A 21,022-nucleotide genomic window follows, 5' to 3' on the forward strand; every position below is an offset into this window, starting at 1 on the left:
TACGAAGACCCAGATTTACAAAGATTGTGTCAGGTTTGTGTCACTTTTTTTATGCAGACCCCACACAAAATCTATTTTGGTATTTACAAAGCAACAACACAAATTTTGATTTGTGCTACTTTGTTTAAAACAAATACCACAAGAAAGCGCATTGCACTGCCTGTCCTACTTTGCATCAGGGGGATATTAAAAAAATGGTGCATGGGCGTTCCTGTGCATTCACTGATTGATTTTGATGCAAACCCATATTTTCAAAGAGTTACAGAAATTGTTTTGAGAAACAAAGATGTGCTTGCCTGAGGGTGGTGTAACAAAGAAAAATATCTTTATTTCTCCTTTTTACTTGCTCTGCACATATGCTCCATTCTGCAGCACACATACAAAGGGGAAAAAGCCTCCAAGTATATTTTTAAGCCCGCAGATACCTCCTCCAGCACAAAAACTACCCTGAGCATAACACAGGCGTCCTTGCACTATGGAGCTAGGGTGCTTGTATCCACACTAGGATGTCACAAGTGTGCCAGTGTATGGAAAGAGCGCAACTCTGCTATTTCTTTCAAGATATCGAGCAGTTTTTCTCCCGCCAGGTGATGAAACGCAGTGCAGCAACTTTGCTTACTGCACTGCGCCACTCTTTTGTAAATATGCTGCTATGTCTTCAGATATGTATGAATAAAATTATTAATAGGAAGTTCCGGTTTATAATCGCCTAACGTATATGAAGAATGTAGAGCACTTCAGTATAGGTGATCATACTAATTTGACCCGCGCATAAAAGCAGTTTGGACCACTGTTAAGGGATATACAATTTTTCCCAAAAAATTAAGAAGCAATAACATGATTGTGTTTTCGAATGCTGAATCCACTTACCAGCATTTTTCTGGGTTTGTTGCTTTTGACACCATCTTCCCAAGCTATTTAGTATTTGTGTGGCATATACTTTGCATAGCAAGGTGTTCTTTGTGTGCATAAGGGCAACTTCACCATTGCTTCACTAAGTAAATATGACAATAGGCTAAACGTGAAAGGTTTTGCAACACATCTCATTTTCACACTGTGTTAGACTGCAGCAATCTTGGTAAATGTGGCCCCACATCTGATTGCACTGAAACCTATCATCTCTCCCAACTTCAGAGTCCTTAAAATGGTCAGTGTTAGACCTGTAATCCTTGGCGTGGTTTCCCCTACCTTTTTGCCTCTGCTTCCTGTAATTTTGACTGTGTGCTGTACTTCGTTTTTGCTGGGTTTTGAACTCTGAGACGTTACCACTTCTGACCAGTGCTAAAGTGCAGGTGCTCTCTGTGTTAACTGTATTTGTAATTGGCTTTTTCATGATTAGCCTATTTGATTTACTAACAAGTCCCTAGTACAGTGCACTAGAGGTGCCTAGGGCCTGTAAATCAAATGCTACTAGTGGGCCTGCAGCACTGATTGTGCCACCTACATTAGTAGTCCTGTAAACATGTCTCAGACCTGCCACTGCAGTGTCTGTGTGGGCAGACTTGCTGCACTGCCATTTCAACCTGACAAGTATACCTGCTTGCCAGGGCCAAACCTTCCCTTTTTGTACATGGAAGGCACCCCTAAGATAGGCCCTAGGTAGACCCTGGGCATGGTGCAGTGTATTTAAAAGGTAGGACATGTAATGTTGTGTTTTACACGTCCTGATAGTGAAATCCTGCCAAATTCAGTTTTCACTATTGTAAGGCCTGTCCTTCCTATTGGTTAACATGGGGATTGCATTTAAATCCCTCTTAAGTGCAATTTCCCATTGGGAGCAGATAGAAATATGGAGTTTGCTGTCTCTGAACTCACAATTTAAAAATACATCTTTTGTTTTGCTTTTGACTTGGGGGCAATTTTATAATTGTTTTGTGCCGAATTTGCATAATTTCTTTTATACAAAATCGGTGCTAAACTAACCTCATATTTATACTTTGTCGCTAGACCCGTCTAGCACCAAATTTATGGAGTTAAAGTCATTTTTAGACATGGAAACCTATTTTGCATCAATGAGATGCAAAGTAGGTGTTCCTGTGCAAAAAAAGGACTCTATGGCCTTACGCCATATTTATCGCCCTGTGCTTTAATGCCTGAGTCAGGGCAGGCGTTAGGGGACCTGTGGGCCTATTTCCATGGTGGAACACCATGGAAACAGGCCCACAAGTGCCCTCCCCAGGCCCCAGTGACACCCCCACCCACACCAGAGGGACAGCGGAGAATGTGGGACCCCATCCCAGGTGATATAGGTAAGTACAGGTAAGTATTTTTTTTAAGTGCCATTGGTGGCCCTGAAATGGGCCTCCATACATGACACTGAGTGCAATGGCCATGCCCAAGGGACCCTGGTCCCCTGTTCTGGCCATTGGGGTAGTGGGCATGACTCTTGTCTTTTCTAAGACATGGAGTCATGGGGTATGGATGGTTTTGCGTCAGAAAATGACGCTAGTCTGGTTAGAGTAATTTTTTTTTACTCTAACCTGCCTAACATTATTTTTTGGTGCAAAATCCCCTTCTTCCACTCCTGCCAGCCCCACCCGGCTAACCTATTTTTTTTATTTACACTAGCCTACCCTTCGCACCGGCTTGCAACATTCCATAAATATGGTGTACAGATGGTGCTCAGAAATGGTGCAAGCTGGTGCTAAACGTTTTGGTGCAAAACTGCGTTAGTGCAGTTTTGCACCAAAAAGTATAAATCAGGGCCTTGGTTTTTAGATTGTTTTTTTGAAAATGCCACTTTTACAAAGTGGGCTTTTTCTTGCTTAACCATTTTGTGCCTCTGGCTGCCTGTGGAATCCACATCTGGGTGAGTCTGACATTTGAGTTGTTTGTGAATTCCCTCTAAGCAGTAACACATAGGGAGCTGGGGAGTGTCCTGCATATCCTGATGAGTCTCCTGGGCCAAAATGGGGAGGGAGGAGCTGACACCTTCACCTGAAAGGGCTGTGCATGTCTTAACAGAATGCAGTCTCTGACCCCCTAAATTGTGTTGAGGGCCTGGCCTGGGCAGGGCAGGATATTGTCATCAACAGAGACTTTCCTTTGATGTTTGCTTACTTCAAAGTCAGAAATGAGTATAAGTAGTGGACCCAAAACTCCAGACTTTTAGAACACTTCTGAATCAAGAGGAACTGCTGGAAAGGAGAAGTGCTGAAGAGCTGGAGAAGGAGTACTGCCCCTCTGCTATGTGTGCTTTGCTGGATTGGCCTACAGTTGCTGCTTCTGCCTTAGAGAGGACTAAGACTGGACTTTACTGTGCATCCTGCTTGTGAAGTTTCTCCAGTGGCTTGGACTGAGCTTGCCTCCTGTTAAGAAGTTCCAGAGGCAGCACCTACCAGCCTTTGGGTTCACTTGCTGTGGACCCTAACTCACCGGGTGGTGCCTAGTCCAGTTTCTGGGCCAGAGGGAGTGAAAGCTGGTTGAAAACCAAGAAACACCAAGTGCACCGACACTGGACAATGCCCGGATTAAATGCTGCTGCCTGACCCCACAATGCTGCCTGCAACCAAAGCTGTGTTCCCCACTGGAGCTTAATGAACCTGACTGATATCGCAGGACTGATGCCGCCGCAGCCCCGCTAACGTCCTGTGACTTTGTGAGTACCGAGTGCTGTGCCACGACGTCCATGACACCCGACTCCGCCGCACTGCCTGCAGACCAGTGGCATGACTGCGACACCGTGAGGTCACCCTACCGCATCTTGACCCGCTGGACGTCGACCCTGCCGTAGCTTTAGGACCTAACCCTTCGCACTGACGCCACCTCATTTCCCATGAAGCAAGGACCTGATGCTTCACACGTTTACACCTCCGTTCCACTGCTGTGCAGCACTGGAGCCAGCACTGCCCTGGATCCAGCGACGCCTTACTTCTCTGACTCCGTGCACTGGCTTGTTGCCTCACTTTTCAAAAGGTACTCTACCTGGGGGTCCGTGTGACTCTGTGACTGGCACCAGTGGTGTCAGATTGTTGGAAAAGACTACATCACGATGCGGTGATAACACCAAATCACTTGTATATGTTGGATTTTTGTCATTTTGATCTTGTTTTACTCAAATAAATATTGGCTTTTTTCCTAAAGTGGTGTTGAGTGCTTTTGTTGTGTTTTCACTTTGTTACTGTGTGTGTTGGTACAAAAACTTTACACATTGCCCCTGAGATAGGCCTGACTGCTTGTGCCAAGCTATCAAAGGGGTGAGCAGGGGTTACCTGAGCTGTATATCTCCCTTACCCTGACTAGAATGAGGGTCCCTGCTTGGACAGAGTGCAAACTGACTGCCAACCAGAGACTTCATTTCTAACAGTCAGCAATTTCCCTGGGGTCATATTTATACTTTTGTATGCAAAGCACCAAGACACGTTGCTTGAAAGGGAGAGTTCAGATATGCACCATATTTAACATATATTGAGCATTCCTGTTGTCTCCTTTAGGAGGCATACTAAAGCACTATGCAGCCAGCCTTGCACTATGGTACAAGGGTGCCTGCGTTGCAGCCATATTTGTTTTTGTGTAGGAAGGGACACCTTCCTGCACAAAAACAATAATTTGAGGTTTTTTCCTCTTTCTATGTGTGCTGTGGAAAGAAAAAAAAACAAGGAAAAATAAAGATCTTCCTCCTTGTTATGCCTCACCTGGGAAGTCATAGCATTTGACGCATTTCCAGGTCTACCTTTTATCGTAAATCTGAAAAAGCGCCAAAATCCATGGGTGGATGTGTGGGACCACCCACACTCCGCCCGTGGAACTCCTCCCTGGGGCAGACTAACACAAGGAAGTGACTTACACTGACTTGCGTTATTCCAGATTTACCAAGCCATGCAGGGTCGTGCAAGTTGGTGTTGCGTGGTCTGGTAAATCTCATTCTATGCTTTGCATCACCCTGTGTTACCTTTCATGGAGCAAGGGCAACAGAACCCTTCGAGTAAATATGCCCCCTAGTGACGGCAAATGCCCTGGTTGATTCTGAAAGGACTTGCTTTGCTGTCAGTGGAACTGTAGTATTCTTGCCTGTGTAAGCCAAGAGATGCCACCGTTTGGTTGCTAGTGGATCTAAAGCCTTTGTTGTACATGGAATTTCTATTTTGCCTTTCAGTTGTATTTCAGTCTTTTCAGTTGGACTGCAGTCTTTCTTCTTGAGGTAAAACATGCCATGTGTGATGCCACATCAATGGTGTGACTAATTAAGTCATTGGTGATGTTGTATGTGTTGTCAAGTGATATCTTCATTTGTGTAATTTGTAAGGTAATCTGTAATGTCAATTTGAGAGGTTGTCAGTAATGTATAAGGGGTGTTGCATAGCTAACCATAACTAGACAATTTCAGCAGGTTTTAGATTTTAAATTGTGATCGTAACAAACGATTGACTGACTTTTTCAGAGAATCTTGTGTAATATGTGTCATACTCTACCAGATGATCTTATTAATGAGACATAACACTTCTTATTTAGGTCTGGCACAACAGTGTTATCTGTCTTATTGAACCTTAGGTATCATATAATTACTCTAGATATCAGATCATCTTAAATATTAATATGCAGAGATGGGCTTGGGGTCAGCCTCCTAAAGCCATTGCTCGCTTTTAGTGCCATTTCACAATTTTACTCAGCAACAGAAAAGCATAATTAGAGTGCGGAATGGGTCACCTCCCTCAAACATTGTTTTTGCATCATCCACATTTTAGACTAATCTACAAGGTAGCCTTTCAGTGTTTGTAGTATCAGGAATTGTGAGTCACAACATTTTGCCTCATTACATCTCCGTCAGTCGCAAGATAGGGTGTGCTCTGAGAGACTGAGGAGTTCGTCTTAGCACACCTGCACATTTCATCACAGACCCTCCCACCTGGGAGCTGGTTTTCTGTGCTGCCTAATACCACTACATAAAAGGAGACTTCGGCTACAGCAAAAAATTCAGTCTTTACCGTGAAGCACCAAGGTTGTTGTATCTCAAATACTTGGATAGAGCACTTCATATATGATTTCCTAAATTCGTTATTTGCTAATATCAGTTCTTGATTTTTTAATCATGTTTCTAAATTCAGCAGCAGATTTAGCATAGTGTTCCATTGCCCTTGCATTACGCAAGGTAATGCAAGGGAAATGCAACACTAAAGTCATATTTGCCAAGCAACGCAAGGTCACCATGCGTGGCCCTGGGGTGCATGGTAAATCCGGAGTAATGCAGGGCAGCACATGTCACTGCCTCATATTACTCTGCCCCAGGCAGGTGTTCAATGGGTGGAGAATGGGTGTTTCCACACACCCACCCATTAATGTTGGTGCATTCCCAGATTCATCATGAGTGGTAAACCTGGGAATGTGTCAAAATGCTAAGCTTTCCCAGGGGAGGCCTAACAAGGAGAAATAAGTTTACTTCTCCTCCATTTTTCCTCCTTCTAAGACTGCTGCATTCTGCAGCACCGGTAGAAAGAAGAAGAGGCCTCTAAGGACTGTTTTTATGCAGGAAGGTTTCCCTTCCTGCATAAAACATTTCTACCTACAACGCAGGCACCCTTGCACCATGGCGCAAAGATGCCTGCATTGGCACCAGGCAGCACATTACGCGCCAGCTCATGGAGGAGACAGGGATGCACCATATCATGTTAAATATCGTGCACTTCTGCCATTTCACAGAGAATGGCAGCTAAGGCCCATATCTATGGGTTTTGTGGTGCAGGACAGCGCAGCAAGTCACCTTGCTGCACTGCCCTGCATCACTGGGAAAGGGCAGGAATGTGCCACATTTATCCACTATGGTGCATTCCTGTCCTTTCCCCTGCTCTGATGCCCTTTTGGCAGCCTAGCACCAATGCAGGAACCCTTACACCATGCTGAAAGGGTGCCTGCTTTGCATGCAGGATTGTGTTTGTGCAGGAGGAACACCGTCCTGCACAAAAACATTCCTGAGAGGCTTTTTCTTCTTTCTACATGTGCTTCAAAATTCAGCATTCTTAAAAGGTGGAAAAATAGGGGATAAATAATATTTCTCCTTGTTACTTTCTCCTGGGGAAGTGTATCTTTTCGGCACATTCCCAGGCTTACCAGGTTTGGTACATCTGGAAATGTGTCACAAACCATGGGAGTTACATGGAAAGACCCACTGCAATGCTCATGGAAGCCTCTCTTCCACATCGGTGTGCGTTGCCTTGCCTTACTCCCTACTTTGGAAGCCATTCAACAGCATGCGAAGTGGCTTTGTGTGGTTTCAAAAATATGACTAAGTGATTTGCACCACGCATGTTCCATGTTGCGTGGTTCAAGCATGGTCCAAACTACTCATAAATATGACCCAAGTGTCTTGCTCTGTTGAGTTCTGTGAAAGTTTGATAAATCTGGGCCTTTGTATTTTATTAATTTCTTACAGCCACCATGGCAGATAAATGTTTTGCCTTTGTTGAACTGTGACACTTTTCACAGTTAAACAGGAGTGTAAAAGCAGGTATTATTGAGTGGTTTGCTAAATGGAATTTTCTATATTCAGTTGTTTCAGGAAGGATGGTTGACCGTTTACATGCAAATTCTTCCAACATCGCCCTGCCATCCTGTCTTCCATTCTCCTCCTTCTTTAACAATTTCATTATGCACCTGCCTCTCTGTTTACTACTCATTACAACTCATCCATATCACGGCAATGTGGCTTTAACTCAGTGGGTCTTAAAAATGTATTTTGCACATTTTCCGTTACGTTTGTGGATTTAGGATTATTTATTCCTTGCAGGCAAGTCAAGATCAAGCTCTGCCTTTTTTGGAACATTATGGGTCATTTTTCAGCGTCAGATATGTATATAGACGTAACCCCTGTTGAGTTTTTTTCTTTTTAGTTTTCTACATTCCTTTGTTTCAATGGAGACAATTGTGCCTTTACATTTGCGTAACCCCCGCCCCTCTATCCTTCCATTGGTGTTGTGTCCCAGCAATGAGGCTCAGTGGTAAGGTGTTTGTAATGCACATATGAGATCTGAAGTTCAATTTCCCAGCATCTCCAATGTTTCTTTTTCCTAAGCTAAGTTCAAATAAAAAGGCAAATCCAAAATGAGCCTTTCTTATAATCTCATAGGATATGTTTACAGTCAAAACATAAAAGCAATAAAGGAGAAAACAAGCATTGGCAAAGACACTAGGGTCCTCAGTATGAGGCTGGCAGTCACCAGACCGCCAGCCTCACTGTAGCGGTCGCACACTGAAACACGCATTCACGCACTCAGGCACACCCATGCAAACGTGCACACGAATATCCCCATTCACGCTCACACACGCACACATTCGCATTAATTTGCAGACATGTGTATTCACAACCCCCTCCGCATACTTGCACTCCAACTACACCCTCCTCCACATACTCACACTCATACTACACCCCTCCGCATACTCGCACTCACGCAGGCAGACACACACACACAGAAACCCCCCTGCACCGCATACACGCACCACCAAACATCTCCCCAACCGTACACATCCATACACACACCCGCACTCACACGTACGCACCCCTCTCATCCACACACTTGCACACAGACACCCCCACTCACTTGCTCACATACACACACACACACCACACACATGCAAACAACACTCCCCACCCCCACTCTTTCGGACGATCACCTTAACTTTTCCGGAAAGCTGGTCGTCCGGGAGGGGATGGGTCCTGGCGGTTTTGCACCACCAGCTCCACCACACCAGCAAGACTCTGCCAAGCCGTATTACGGCTTGTAATACAGCAGGCAGAGTCTTGCTGCAGTGGCAGTGCTGGCGATGCACACCCCTCTCCAACTCCATTGGCCAGACCGACGGAGTCAGACTACCGCCCATAAATGGGCAGAAGTCCTCCACCAACTCCAAATATGGCGGTCAGCAGACCGCCAGCACTGGCGGTCTGTTGGCAGAGGCGGCTGAGGCGGTCTTTGGAAAAGACCGCCGAAGTCGTAATGAGGGCCTAGATCTGGCTTTCTTGTGCAAGGGCATACAAGCACGTGTACTGTTTACATGGAATATACACCAGAACAATGCATGCTGGAACCACGCTTGCCTGAACAACGAGGTTGGAACAACGACTGTGTTATTACCACCAATGTCTTTACTGCGAATGCCTTAACAACGATTTTTGGTTGTAAAGGCATGCCTAGTAAAGGCATGCGTGGAACGGCATGTGTGGTTCCAGCATGCGACCCGCCTGATCCCCTGCCCCACCCCTAAAACAATCCTATCCCGACTCCTAAAAACAATCCTACCCTGACCCCCCCACCCGCCCCTAAAAACGAAAACTACCCTGCCCCCACCCTTAAAAAGTAGACTTTCCCTGACCCCTGCCCCTAAAACTACTGCCACCCCCACCCCTAAAAACTAAAACTATCTAACCCCCACCTCTAAAACTTAAACTACCCTGACCCCCCACGCCGCCGCTAAAAATTAAAATTACCCTGACCCCGACACCCCACCCCTAAAACTTAAACTACACCTGCCCCTAAAACTACTCAGACCGCTGCACCTTAAACTACCCCAACCCCCCACCATGCCCCTAAAAACTCAAATTAACCCAAACCCACACCCCCACCCCTAAAACTACTTCAACCCCCCACCCCCACCTGTAAAAGTTAAACTACCCCGAACCCCCACCCCTAAAAACTAAAATTACCCCAACCCCCCACCCGCACCTAAAACTACCATGACCCCCAACACCTGTCCCTAAAACCTAAAAGTACCCCAACCCCCACCCCAACCCCAAAAAATGAAAATTAGCCAGACCTCCCACCCCTGCCCCTAAAACTACTGCAACCCCCCACGCCGCCCCCAAAACTTACCCCGATCCCCCGCCCCTAACACTTAAAACTACCCCCACCCCGGCAACTAAAAAAGTAAAACTACCCCAACTCCCCACCCCTGCCCTTAAAAACTAACACTACCCCCTCCCCCGCCGCAAAACAAGCCCCCAACCCCACTCCTGCCCCACTTACCTGACCGTGTCCTCTCCTGGTCCTGAGTCTGTTTTCCTCTGCCTTAACCACACATGTTTGTTGTTCAGGACATGCATGGTTAAGGCAGAATAAAACAGTCATTGTTCACAAAACGCGTTTTTCCGCTTTTGTGGACAACGCACCTCATTGTTTTGGAGTCATGGTTTAGGCTGTTTTCCGGTTACACGCATTAACAGACAAACTATGCCTTTCTCTACTTGTATTCAGTGAAACCAGTGCTTTAAATTGGCCAGTACTCTCCGGTACTGAGTACCGGCACTTTTTTATTTTGAGAGGGAGAGTACCGGCACATCTCAAGAAAAAAAGTAGGCCCATATTTATACTTTTTGACACAAACCAGCGGCCAGCTCTGGTTTGCGTCAACAAATTTACCGCTGGCTAACGCCATTCCTACGCGCCAGGCGGGAGCCTTATTTAAGGATTGACGTTAGCCGGCGCTGCGGGCTGGTCAGAGTAAAAAAAAATTACTCAAACCAGGCAGCGCCGGTGTACGGAAAAATGGGGGTTGTGCATCAAAAAATGGTGCAAATCAGTTTTGAGTAAAAAATCATGGCTCAAACCGGACTTGCGCCATTTTTTGACACACATCCCCCATTGAAATGACTCCTGTCTTAGCAAAGACAGGAGTCATGCCCCCTTGCCCAATTGCCATTCTTCTGTCCCCTGGACATGGCCATTGGGCACAGTGGCATGTAGGGGGTCCCAAATTAGACCCCCATGCCACTTTAAAAAAATAAAAAAATTATACTTACCTCAACTTACCTGTACTTACCTGGGATGGGTCCCCCGATCCATGGGTGTCTTCCAGGGGTGGGCTATGGTGGCAGGGGGTGTCCCTGGGGGCAGGGAAGGGCACCTCTGTACTGCTTCCATGATCAGAGACCATTGAAGTGATCCCACCGGTCCCTTAAGCCTGCCCTCACCAAGGTGTTAAAAAATGGCACACATCAGGCTGTGTGCCATTTTTTAAGGCCCACCCCCTCCTGTGCGTCAAAATGATGCAGGAGAATAAATAAGGCACACAGGCCTTAAAGTTAATTTTTGGACAGGAACCTCTACCCTGCATGTCATTAACACAAGGCGGTTTCCCGCATCCAAAATATGACACAGAAGGAGATTTTTTACGTCCGCGGGGTCGGGCGTCATAGTATAAATATGGGTCAAGGTTTGCGCTGAATGTGCGTCAAAACTTTTGACGCACATTCGCCGCAGACAGAGTATAAATATGCCCCGTAATTCTTTCAATTGGAGAGTACCAGCACTTCTCAGAAGCAAGCAGGTACTCCGACACAGAGTACCTGCACTTAAAACTAAACATGTAAGTAAAACAGATCGTATGAAGTAATGTGAAAAACGGGGTCAAGATTAGACTAGCATTACAAGCAATGATTTTATGCCCCCTAACAAATTATAATGCTTGCTTCAGTCTTATGTGACTTCCCAAATGAAAGCAGAGAGAAATCACACGCGTCTCTGTTTCTATTTACAGCAACAAAGGCATGGAACACCTTCTCAGCATGAAGTGTAAAAATGTTGTACCAGTCTATGACTTGTTGCTGGAGATGCTGAACGCTCACACCCTTAGAGAAAACAAGAAGCCCACAAACACTGGCTCTTCTAGTAGCCCATCGAAGGAGTATGAAAAGAGGGACTCGTGTGTGACAACTCAGTGACTTGACGGCGTGGCAGACGTGAAGCAGACAGCACCGACAGGGACCAAGTCAGCGACCATTTTGAGATTTTCTGGAACTTGTGCACTTGGAAGCCATGACTGACAAGGCAGGGGACAGAGAGGTATTTGTGCTCCGTTTGTCCATAAGAGTGTGTACATAAGGGCATCTGCAATTAACCGGGGACCTGATAACCCTAAGTCACTCCAGCCACTGTGCGGATGCTACATGACTGCAAGATCTGCAGGCAACTTAGGCTCGTGCCTTGCGAAAACTACAAGCGTTAATGCATCTCTCTATGTATGTCTATTTTGAGAGCAATGAACCCCTATTCAAAATACAGTCATGGCATGACCCAAGGTCAACGTTAGCCTCCTGCACCAGAGCCGCTCAACCAAACACGTTTCTACGGTAACTGAGATCCAATTGCAATCTGAGGTGTAGATTTTGTGTAAAAATGTCTTATACTGAACTTTGTATTGAAAATGGCAGTCAAAATAAAAGCATAACTTATTATTCTTGAGAAGGTGCATGTCCATGTAAATATTTTTGGTAATCTTTGAAACCTGAGAATTTTCAATATTTCCTTCATTGCCAAGTAAAATTGTTTGGGGAAAAACGATCAAATGAAACACTTTCTTCATGGCGAGGACTACAATGTAAAGTTTTCAGGTTTTTGCATCCGGATGTACATTTTTATCTAAAATAAACTTCATACAGTTTCAGCGTGATGTATAGTTTGTACAAGATCCGCAAAGTGATTATCTTTTGGGCAGAGACTGGTGATTGATATGCAAAAATACATGTCTATGTGTCTATATGTGTAGAGGTGCCGCTGTGATTATTTTGATACATTTTACTGCTATAATCTACAGACATGTTTACATCGGTGTTGACTACAATTGAGGACAAATATATATACAAACCTCAGGCAGGGAGTAACAGAGCTGTATACCAGTAACCACAAGATGTATGGATGTATGGATTTGCCACACCATTTTTCTGAGAGGGGCTTCATATAAATGAGAGGTCAATCTAGGCTGAGTAAGAGGATAACATAACGATATTTATATATTTTTTATTTTCATACATTTTCCTCTATGCAGCGCCTGCAAAATTGTTTCTGGCAAGAGTATAAAACTGAAAACATCAACAGAAGCAAAAGTTCTTATTTTTTTCTAAAGTGTTTACAAAAAATGGTGATGACCATGACAGGATTGTTACTGTCTTTTGTTTCATTTTATTGGACTGAAATTCTTACCATTGCCAAGTTTAATGCTAACATTGATGAACAGTGGTATCATTTTCCAAAAAGCATAGGGGTGGCGGCAGTAATATCAAACGGCACTGGACTCCCAAATACTCCCCAGTTCCTAGTATGCACACTCTTCAGCCCTAATGATAGCCATTGTACCTTATGGAAAATTAGAGGCTTCAGTGTGTCAATAAAGATTGATTGATACTGGCACAAATACCCTCCTACCAGAATTAGAAGAAGCCACAGGCATGCTTACTTTTAAAAGAAAGGCAGTCCGACTGGTTAAGGCCTTCCCCTCCTATATAGCCAAATGTGAATTCTAAATGTGCTCTATACAGAGATCACTGTATCATAGTGACGTTTCTACAGATTATGGCCAAGATTTACTACGTCTCTGCAGATTGCTTGAACGATGCACCACAGGTCAAAACAACAACAAACAGCTGCACCAGTCAACTTTTTGCCTCAATAGCTGCTGTAAGTGCAGCATCAAAAATCACTATGCATCTCAAAGTACCAAACCTTCATTCATTTATTCAGACGTGGCATCACAGGGTAAGAACAGCGCAAACAGTCCAGGAATGTCAATTCACCAAAATGCCAGAGGTAGTGCAAGTGACATCACAAGCCCTTTGACCTCCACTTTCACGCAAATATGTACATACTTACACATACACAGAAATACACATTTAGGCCCATATTTATACTTTTTGACGCTAAACTGCGCTAACGCAGTTTAGCGTCAAAAAATTTAGCGCTGTCTAACGCCATTCTGAAGCGCCATGCGGGCGCCGTATTTATGGAATGGCGTTAGCAGGTGCAAGCAGACCGGCGCTGCCTGGTGTGCGTGGAAAAAAACCACGTAGACCAGGCAGCGCCGGCGTAGGGGGAAAATGGCGTTTGGGCGTCTTAAAATGGGGCAAGTCAGGTTGAGGCAAAAAAATCGCCTCAACCCGATTTGCGCCATTATTTTCGACGCCCAGACGCCATTTAAATGACTCCTGTCTTAGTAAAGACAGGAGTCATGCCCCCTTGCCCAATGGCCATGCCCAGGGGACTTATGTCCCCTGGGCATGGTCATTGGGCATAGTGGCATGTAGGGGGGCACAAATAAGGCCCCCCTATGCCACACAAAAAAAATTAAAAAAGATAAAAAATTATACTTACCTGAACTTACCTGAATGTCCCTGGGGTGGGTCCCTCCATCCTTGGGTGTCCTCCTGGGGTGGGCAGGGGTGGCAGGGGGGGTCCCTGGGGGCAGGGGAGGGCACCTGTGGGCTCATTTTGAGCCCACAGGCCCCTTAACGCCTACCCTGACCCAGGCGTTAAATAGTGGCGCAAATGCGGGGTTTTTTGACCCGCCACCTCCCGGGCGTGATTTTTGCCCGGGAGTATAAATACGACGCATTTGCGTCGCCGTCATTTTTTTAGACGGGAACGCCTTCCTTGCATCTCATTAACGCAAGGAAGGCGTTCACGCAAAAAAATGACGCTCTTTACTCATACTTTGGCGCTAGACGCGTCTAACGCCAAAGTATAAATATGGCGTTAGTTTTGCGCCGAATTTGCGTCGAAAAAAACGACGCTAATTCGGCGCAAACGGAGTATAAATATGCCCCTTACAGTCTCTCACATAAACACACTCTCACCCATAAGCACGCACACAACATTAATTTAAAATCATTTTTAACTTACTTCAGCTGCCATGGAAGAGCATATTACAGCTCATTGTACTCAATTTTTATTACACTAATAGTGAATAATATCTTATTCACTATTATTCGCTATTAGTGGCCAAAAACTTGACGGCGTTTGTCGTCGCGGGACCACGATCCTCAAAGGCTGTTGAGAGATGGTGCAACACTCGATACCAGGTATAGGTTCATCCCATTCAAGAGTTTTGGAACACTTGGAAACATTTTAAATAGTCAGCAGGGGTATGTTCGGGAGCTGGGACAGAGCAGGATACAAAAGTCCAAACACCTCTTTTGTACAGCTCACAGAGAACATCACATTTTGCAGTTTAAAGTTCTGGGTGCAACAAAGCAGCAACATGTATTTGCTGAGGTTGCTTTGAAAAGCTTACTACCTTTACACAGTCTTCCAGAAAAAAAAATACCAGCGTTTGGAAAAGTAAAGTAACTTCTTTCTCGGTGCTCTAGAAGTCTCCAAACCTTTAGTAAACTCTGGCTGAACACCATGCCACGGATTCATGTTGTGGAAAGGCTACTCACGACTTTCACTCAAGTCCTCAGCAGGATTTCTTACACAAAGGAGCATATTTACGAGAGGCTTCCACCGCTGGAGTGTCACTTTTTTTGATGCTCCTGCGGTGCAAGCCTCTCAACTATATCCATGAGGCCACGAAAAGCCACTTTCATGGCCTCATAGATATGGAGTAAGAAAAAGCAGTGCAAGTCACTGCTTTGCCTTACTCTGAATCGTTCTATGGGCGTTTCGGTGGGTTTTACCATGCAACACCCATGGATTTTGACTCTGCCCCAAATCTACTTAATAACGTAAACCAGGGGCAGCGCCAAAACCTTAAGCCTCGCCAGAGCAGGTGTAACGAGGAGAAATATTTTAATTTATCCTCGTTTTTTCCTCTTTCCATGTGCATACATAGAAAGAGGAAAACGCCTCTGGGGATTGTTTTTGTGCAGGGAGGTGTCCCTTCCTTTACAAAAACAAGGCTTCATGCAACTTAGGAACCCTTCCTTGCACCAATGTGTAAGGGTGCCTGCATTGGCGCTAGGCAGCCAATTGTGCACCGGTGCAGGGAAAAAGGACAGAAATGCACAGTATTTCATAAATATGGTGCATTTCTGCCCTTTCACATCGGTGTAGGGCAGTGCAGCAAGAAGACCTGCAGCCCCGCCCTATGCCATTTCCCCATAAATATGCCCTTGCGTTCTTTGTCTCCAGGACCTTCTATATATTCCAACTCTAGAGGAAAAGGTACAACAGTAAGGGGAATATTTAGGAGCCCCCAGCACCTCCATGCAACACATTAACATCATTTTTTAATGCTAATGTGGCCCAACGAGGTCAAAATCACCACGCCATATTTACAAAGTGGCGCAATGCATGCATTGCACCACTTTGTTATTCCTTGTGCCACATTACGCCCACGCCAGGCATAATGTATACAAGTGAGCGTTCCCGCATTGTGGAGGGCAGAAAAAATTCAGCATGCAGCACACATAGAAAGAGGAAAAAACTGAGAGAAATAAAGATATTTCTCCCGTTGCGTCATTCTCACGCCAGCTCTGAGGTGGCATAGGAATCTGACGCATTCCCAGACTTGTAAAGCAGGGAATGCGTCAGATTCCTTCCAGTTCCATGAGTGTTGCGTGGAAACAACCCATGGAACGCCCCTTTCATGCAGTGTTATGCATGAAAGTGGTCCATATTTACAAGGCCATGAAAAGCCATACAAGATGGCTTGCATGGCCATGTAAATATGGGCTGGCACACTGCACTACAGAAGCATAAAAACAAAAAAGGATGCTCTGGTGGCGCAGTGTGCCACTAGGGCCATGTAAATGAAGACCGAAGTTTTAGACATGAACAGCCTGAGGCAACGCAGCCCTTGGAGTGAATTTATGGCTCATACATCTGGAAATCAGAGTGGGACTCAGAAGAGTCCTTAGCTCACCCATAGTTAACCCAATGGACACCTCCAATTTGCCTTTTTTTTAGGCTTTCCTCCATGATGCCTATATTTTCCTTCAGCAATCTCTTACTGCACACATTGATGTTTCTGTAGAGATATGCCTTGGCATCCCACTTTTCCATGTATCAGTAGCCAGGATATTTGTGCTACCCCACTCACATGCAAACCCCTATAGGCTGGCATTATACACATTGTGACTAGCATCCTATTAAGTTTAGGTATGTACATCTCTCCCTCAATACCCAGTAGGACTATACAGAGGTACAAATGTACTTCTTCCAGGATTATATCTGTTAGAATTGGGGTCTTTGGTTGGCAGTCAGGTTACCCCCTGTCCAAGCAAGGACCATCACTCTAGTCAGGGTAAAGGAGAATCATCCTCAGCTAACCCCCGCTCACCTCCTTGGTAGCTTGGCACAAGCAGGCAGGCTTAACTTCAGAGCGCTAGGTGTAAAGTATTTGTACCAACACACACAGTAACCTAATGAAAACACTACAAAATGACACAACACAGGTTTAGAAAAATAGAAAATATTTATCTAAACAAAACAAGACCAAAACGACAAAAATCCAACAGACACAAGTCAAGTTATTAATTAAAAAGCAAAAAGAGTCTTAAATCCTTTTGTAAACAAGTAAAACACTGTTAGCGTTGAAAAGTACCTCAGTAGCTTCAAAATAACACGCACGGGTGAGTGTGCGTCAAAAAAGGTAAGCGTGTGTGGATTTCTCACCCACATGTGAGACCGTGCGTAGTTTCTCTTTCTCCGGTTGGGTCGGCATGCACTCGGGTCCGGGCAGGCGTCGCCTCGTTTTTCCGCACCCAGCAAGGTTTGCGTTGAAAATCCTGCTGCACGGGGATAGCAAAACCACGCTGTGTGGGTTGCAAAGTTACCAGCCTCCGTCAGCGATGCGGCACGTCATTTCTCCAGCCGCGAGTGTCGATCTCCCAGCCTCTTTGCAAGTGATGCGTCAATTTCAGCTGCGGAGCCCGCGATGTGTCGTTTCTTCAGCCGCGTCTCGGAGATTGCATTGAAAATTTCCCTGCAAGGTGGTCTGCGCGATGATTTTCAATCTTGGTCTGCCAGGTTCACCTGTCAAGGCCCCAGGAACTGGATAGGGCACCACCTGGCAGTGCAGGAGTCTCAACAGAGAGTCCAGGTGCTAGCAATGGAAGCCTTTGGTGGCCTTGCGACTTCAACAACAGGAGGCAAGCACAGGACAAGCCCTTGGAAATTTCTTCATAAGCAGGAATGCACAACAAAGTCCAGTCTTTGTCCCCTTTCACCAGGCAGAAGCAGCAACTGTCACAGGCAGGGCAGCACTTCTCTTCAGCTCTCCAGCTCTTCTCCAGGCAGAGGTTCCTCTTGATGTCCAGAAGTGATCTAAAGTCTGTGGTTTTGGGTGCCCTTCTTATACCCATTTTGCCTTTGAAGTAGACTTACTTCAAAGAAAAGTCTCTCTTGTTTGTGAAATCCTGGCTTGTCCAGGCAAGGCCCCAGATGCACACCAGGGGGTTGGAGACTGCACTGAGTGAGGGCAGGCACAGCCCTTTCAGGTGTGAGTGACCACTCCTCTCCTCCTTCCTAGCACAGATGGCTCATCAGGATATGCAGGCTACACCCCAGCTCCCTTTGTGTCACTGTCTAGAGAGAGGTGCAAACAGCCTAACTGTCAAACTGACCAAGACGAGGAATCTACAAACAGGCAGAGTCACAGAATGGTTTAAGCATGAAAATGCTCACTTTTTAAAAGTGGCATTTTCAAAAGCACAATCTCAAAATCAACTTTTCTAAAAGATGTATTTTTAAATTGTGAGCTCAGAGACCCCAAACTCCACATGTCTCTCCGCTCCCAAAGGGAATTTATGCTTTAATCATATTTAAAGGCAGCCCCCATGTTAACCTATGAGAGGGATAGGCCTTGCAACAGTGAAAACAGAATTTAGCAGTATTTCACTGTTAGGACATATAAAACACATTAGTATATGTCCTACCTTAAACATACACTGCAACAAGCCCCTGGGGCTATCTAGGGCCTACCTTAGGGTGCTTTACATGTAAGAAAAGGGAAGGTTTAGGCCTAGCAAGTGGGTACACTTGCCAAATCGAATTGGCAGTTTAAAAGTGCACACACAGACACTGCAGGGGCAGGTCTTAGCCATATTTACAGAGCTACTATTGTGGGTGCTACAACCAGTGCTGCAGGCCCACTAGTAGCATTTGATTTACAGGCCCTTGGCACCTCTAGTGCACTGTACTAGGGACTTACCAGTAAATCAAATATGCCAATCATGGATAAACCAATCACATACACATTTTGTATAGGAGCACCTGCACTTTAGCACTGGATAGCAGTGTCAAAGTGCCCAGAGTAACAAAAACAGCAAAAAGAGAGTCCAGCACACATCAACAACCTGGGATACAGAGGCAAAACGTTAGGGGTGACCACACCAAGGATGCCAAGTCTAACAGCATCCAATTCAGCACTCCCTCCCAATACAGTTGTAATGTGGCAGGGCTTCATATCAAACCATGGGAAATAATCTATATCAGTGATAGTACACCCTACATCATATTTAAATTGATATGAGTCTAAACTAAATTGTATGGAAAGCTGTCTACAGTATATTGAGGTTTCATCTCAGTCCACATAGTAATTAGCTCCCTAAGAACCAGCATAATTTTGCAGTGCATCCTGTAGGTTGCAAATCAGGACACTATGCATGTTGAAGTATCTAGCTTTGATGTCAGTGTGATCAGGTGCATAATGTCATTGTGAGTCATAACTGAGTAGGGCATGTCAGACCCTTAAACTATAAAATAATTTGTCTATCAGGGCATCTTTATTAGCCTTTTCAGCAGGCTTCCAAGTCCAGAGGTTCAAGGTAAAGCTGAATAAATTCTATTTGTACTGTTCACTACATCAATGAGAATTCTTCCAGCAAAGATGAAGCGTGGAGGTAAGTCTCTATTCATTTTTTTGTGTGCTGATTACCTGTCTTCCATGATAGTGTTTTTCAGCAGCTTCTAAAATGTGAACTTAGCTATGATTGGTGACAACTCCTAGATGGATCAAGCTAAGGTTATTGCACTTTTCCTGCCTAAATTATTTTACAGTGTGACCTAATTCCTGTGCCATTCATTTGCATCACTGTCAGAATTCCTGAAGAGGGCCTTGTACAATGATCAACTCCTAAGGCTAATGGTACCCTTCCTTAGATGTCTCTACTTCGCCCAAACTCTGCCAAAGACAAGTCCACTCTTGCTTCTAGGGAATCAAGGTACGGTCCTTCCCTACAGGACAGATCTGTCATTCTCCTCATGCTGGCCTGGCTCACCTGAGACCTGACAAAGTCTCCTTCACAACGGAAATATCAGAAAGTCCATTATGCTGAGAAGCCTTGAGAATTTGGCAGTTCTACACCCCTGTGAGAAATTGGGTTTCTGGTTGACTGGGGTGTGAGCCCTAGTCAAGCAACAGCCAAAATCCCTTGCAGGGTGAACCACAAAAAGTCAGTAAATTAACCTGTGATTTACCCTGGGTAGCGTGGCACAAAACACAGTCAGGCTTAACTTAGAGGCAATGTGTAAAGTATTTGTACAGCACACATACAATAATAAAGTGAAAACACAACACAATTAAAAATCCCATTCCAACTTATAAAAATAGAGTATGTTTTCAAAACAAAACTTTGAAGAAATTCTGGGATAATGGCCATATTTATACTTTTTGACGCAAAAACTGCGCTAATGCAGTTTTGCGCCAAAACAATTAGCGCCGGCTAACGCCATTCTGAAGCGCCATGCGGGCGCCGTATTTATTGAATGGCGTTAGCCGGCGTTAGCCGACCGGCGCTGCCTGGTGTGCGTGAAAAAAAACGACGTACACCAGGCAGCGCCGGCGTAGGGAAAAATGGCGTTTGGGCATCCAAAAATGGGGCAAGTCAGGCTGAGGCAAAAAAATCGTCTTAACCCGATTTGCGCCATTTTTTTTAGGCGCCCAGACGCCATTAACATGACTCCTGTCTTAGCAAAGACAGGAGTCATGCCCCCTTGCCCAATGGCCATGCCCAGGGGACTTATGTCCCCTGGGCATGGTCATTGGGCATAGTGGCATGTAGGGGGGCACAAATCAGGCCCCCCTTTGCCACAAAAAAAATAAATAAATAATACTTACCACAACTTACCTTTTCTTCCCTGGGGTGGGTCCCTCCATCCTTGGGTGTCCTCCTGGGGTGGGCAAGGGTGGCAGGGGGTGTCCCTGGGGGCAGGGGAGGGCACCTCTGGGCTCATTCTGAGCCCACAGGTCCCTTAACGCCTGCCCTGACCCAGGTGTTAAAAAGAGGCGCAAATGCGGGGTTTTTTGCCCCACCCACTCCCGGGCGTCATTTTTGCCCAGGAGTATAAATACCACGCACATGCCTGGGAGTCATTTTTTAAGA

At 45.4% G+C, this 21,022-nt stretch overlaps 1 protein-coding gene across 1 annotated transcript in view; it reads left to right on the plus strand.

The window, feature by feature from the left end:
- Window positions 1-12,369, plus strand: part of ESR2 (estrogen receptor 2) — a 1,043,222-nt gene extending 1,030,853 nt beyond the window's left edge. Inside the window, exon 9 of the mRNA XM_069207353.1 lies at window positions 11,464-12,369. Within this exon, the coding sequence (XP_069063454.1) occupies window positions 11,464-11,647 (184 nt within the window). The 3' untranslated portion in view covers window positions 11,648-12,369. The remainder of the gene's footprint in view (window positions 1-11,463) is intronic.
- Window positions 12,370-21,022: the final 8,653 nt, after the last annotated feature.

The sequence above is a fragment of the Pleurodeles waltl genome, chromosome 9 (genome assembly GCF_031143425.1).
Source record: "Pleurodeles waltl isolate 20211129_DDA chromosome 9, aPleWal1.hap1.20221129, whole genome shotgun sequence".
Lineage (NCBI taxonomy): Eukaryota > Metazoa > Chordata > Amphibia > Caudata > Salamandridae > Pleurodeles > Pleurodeles waltl.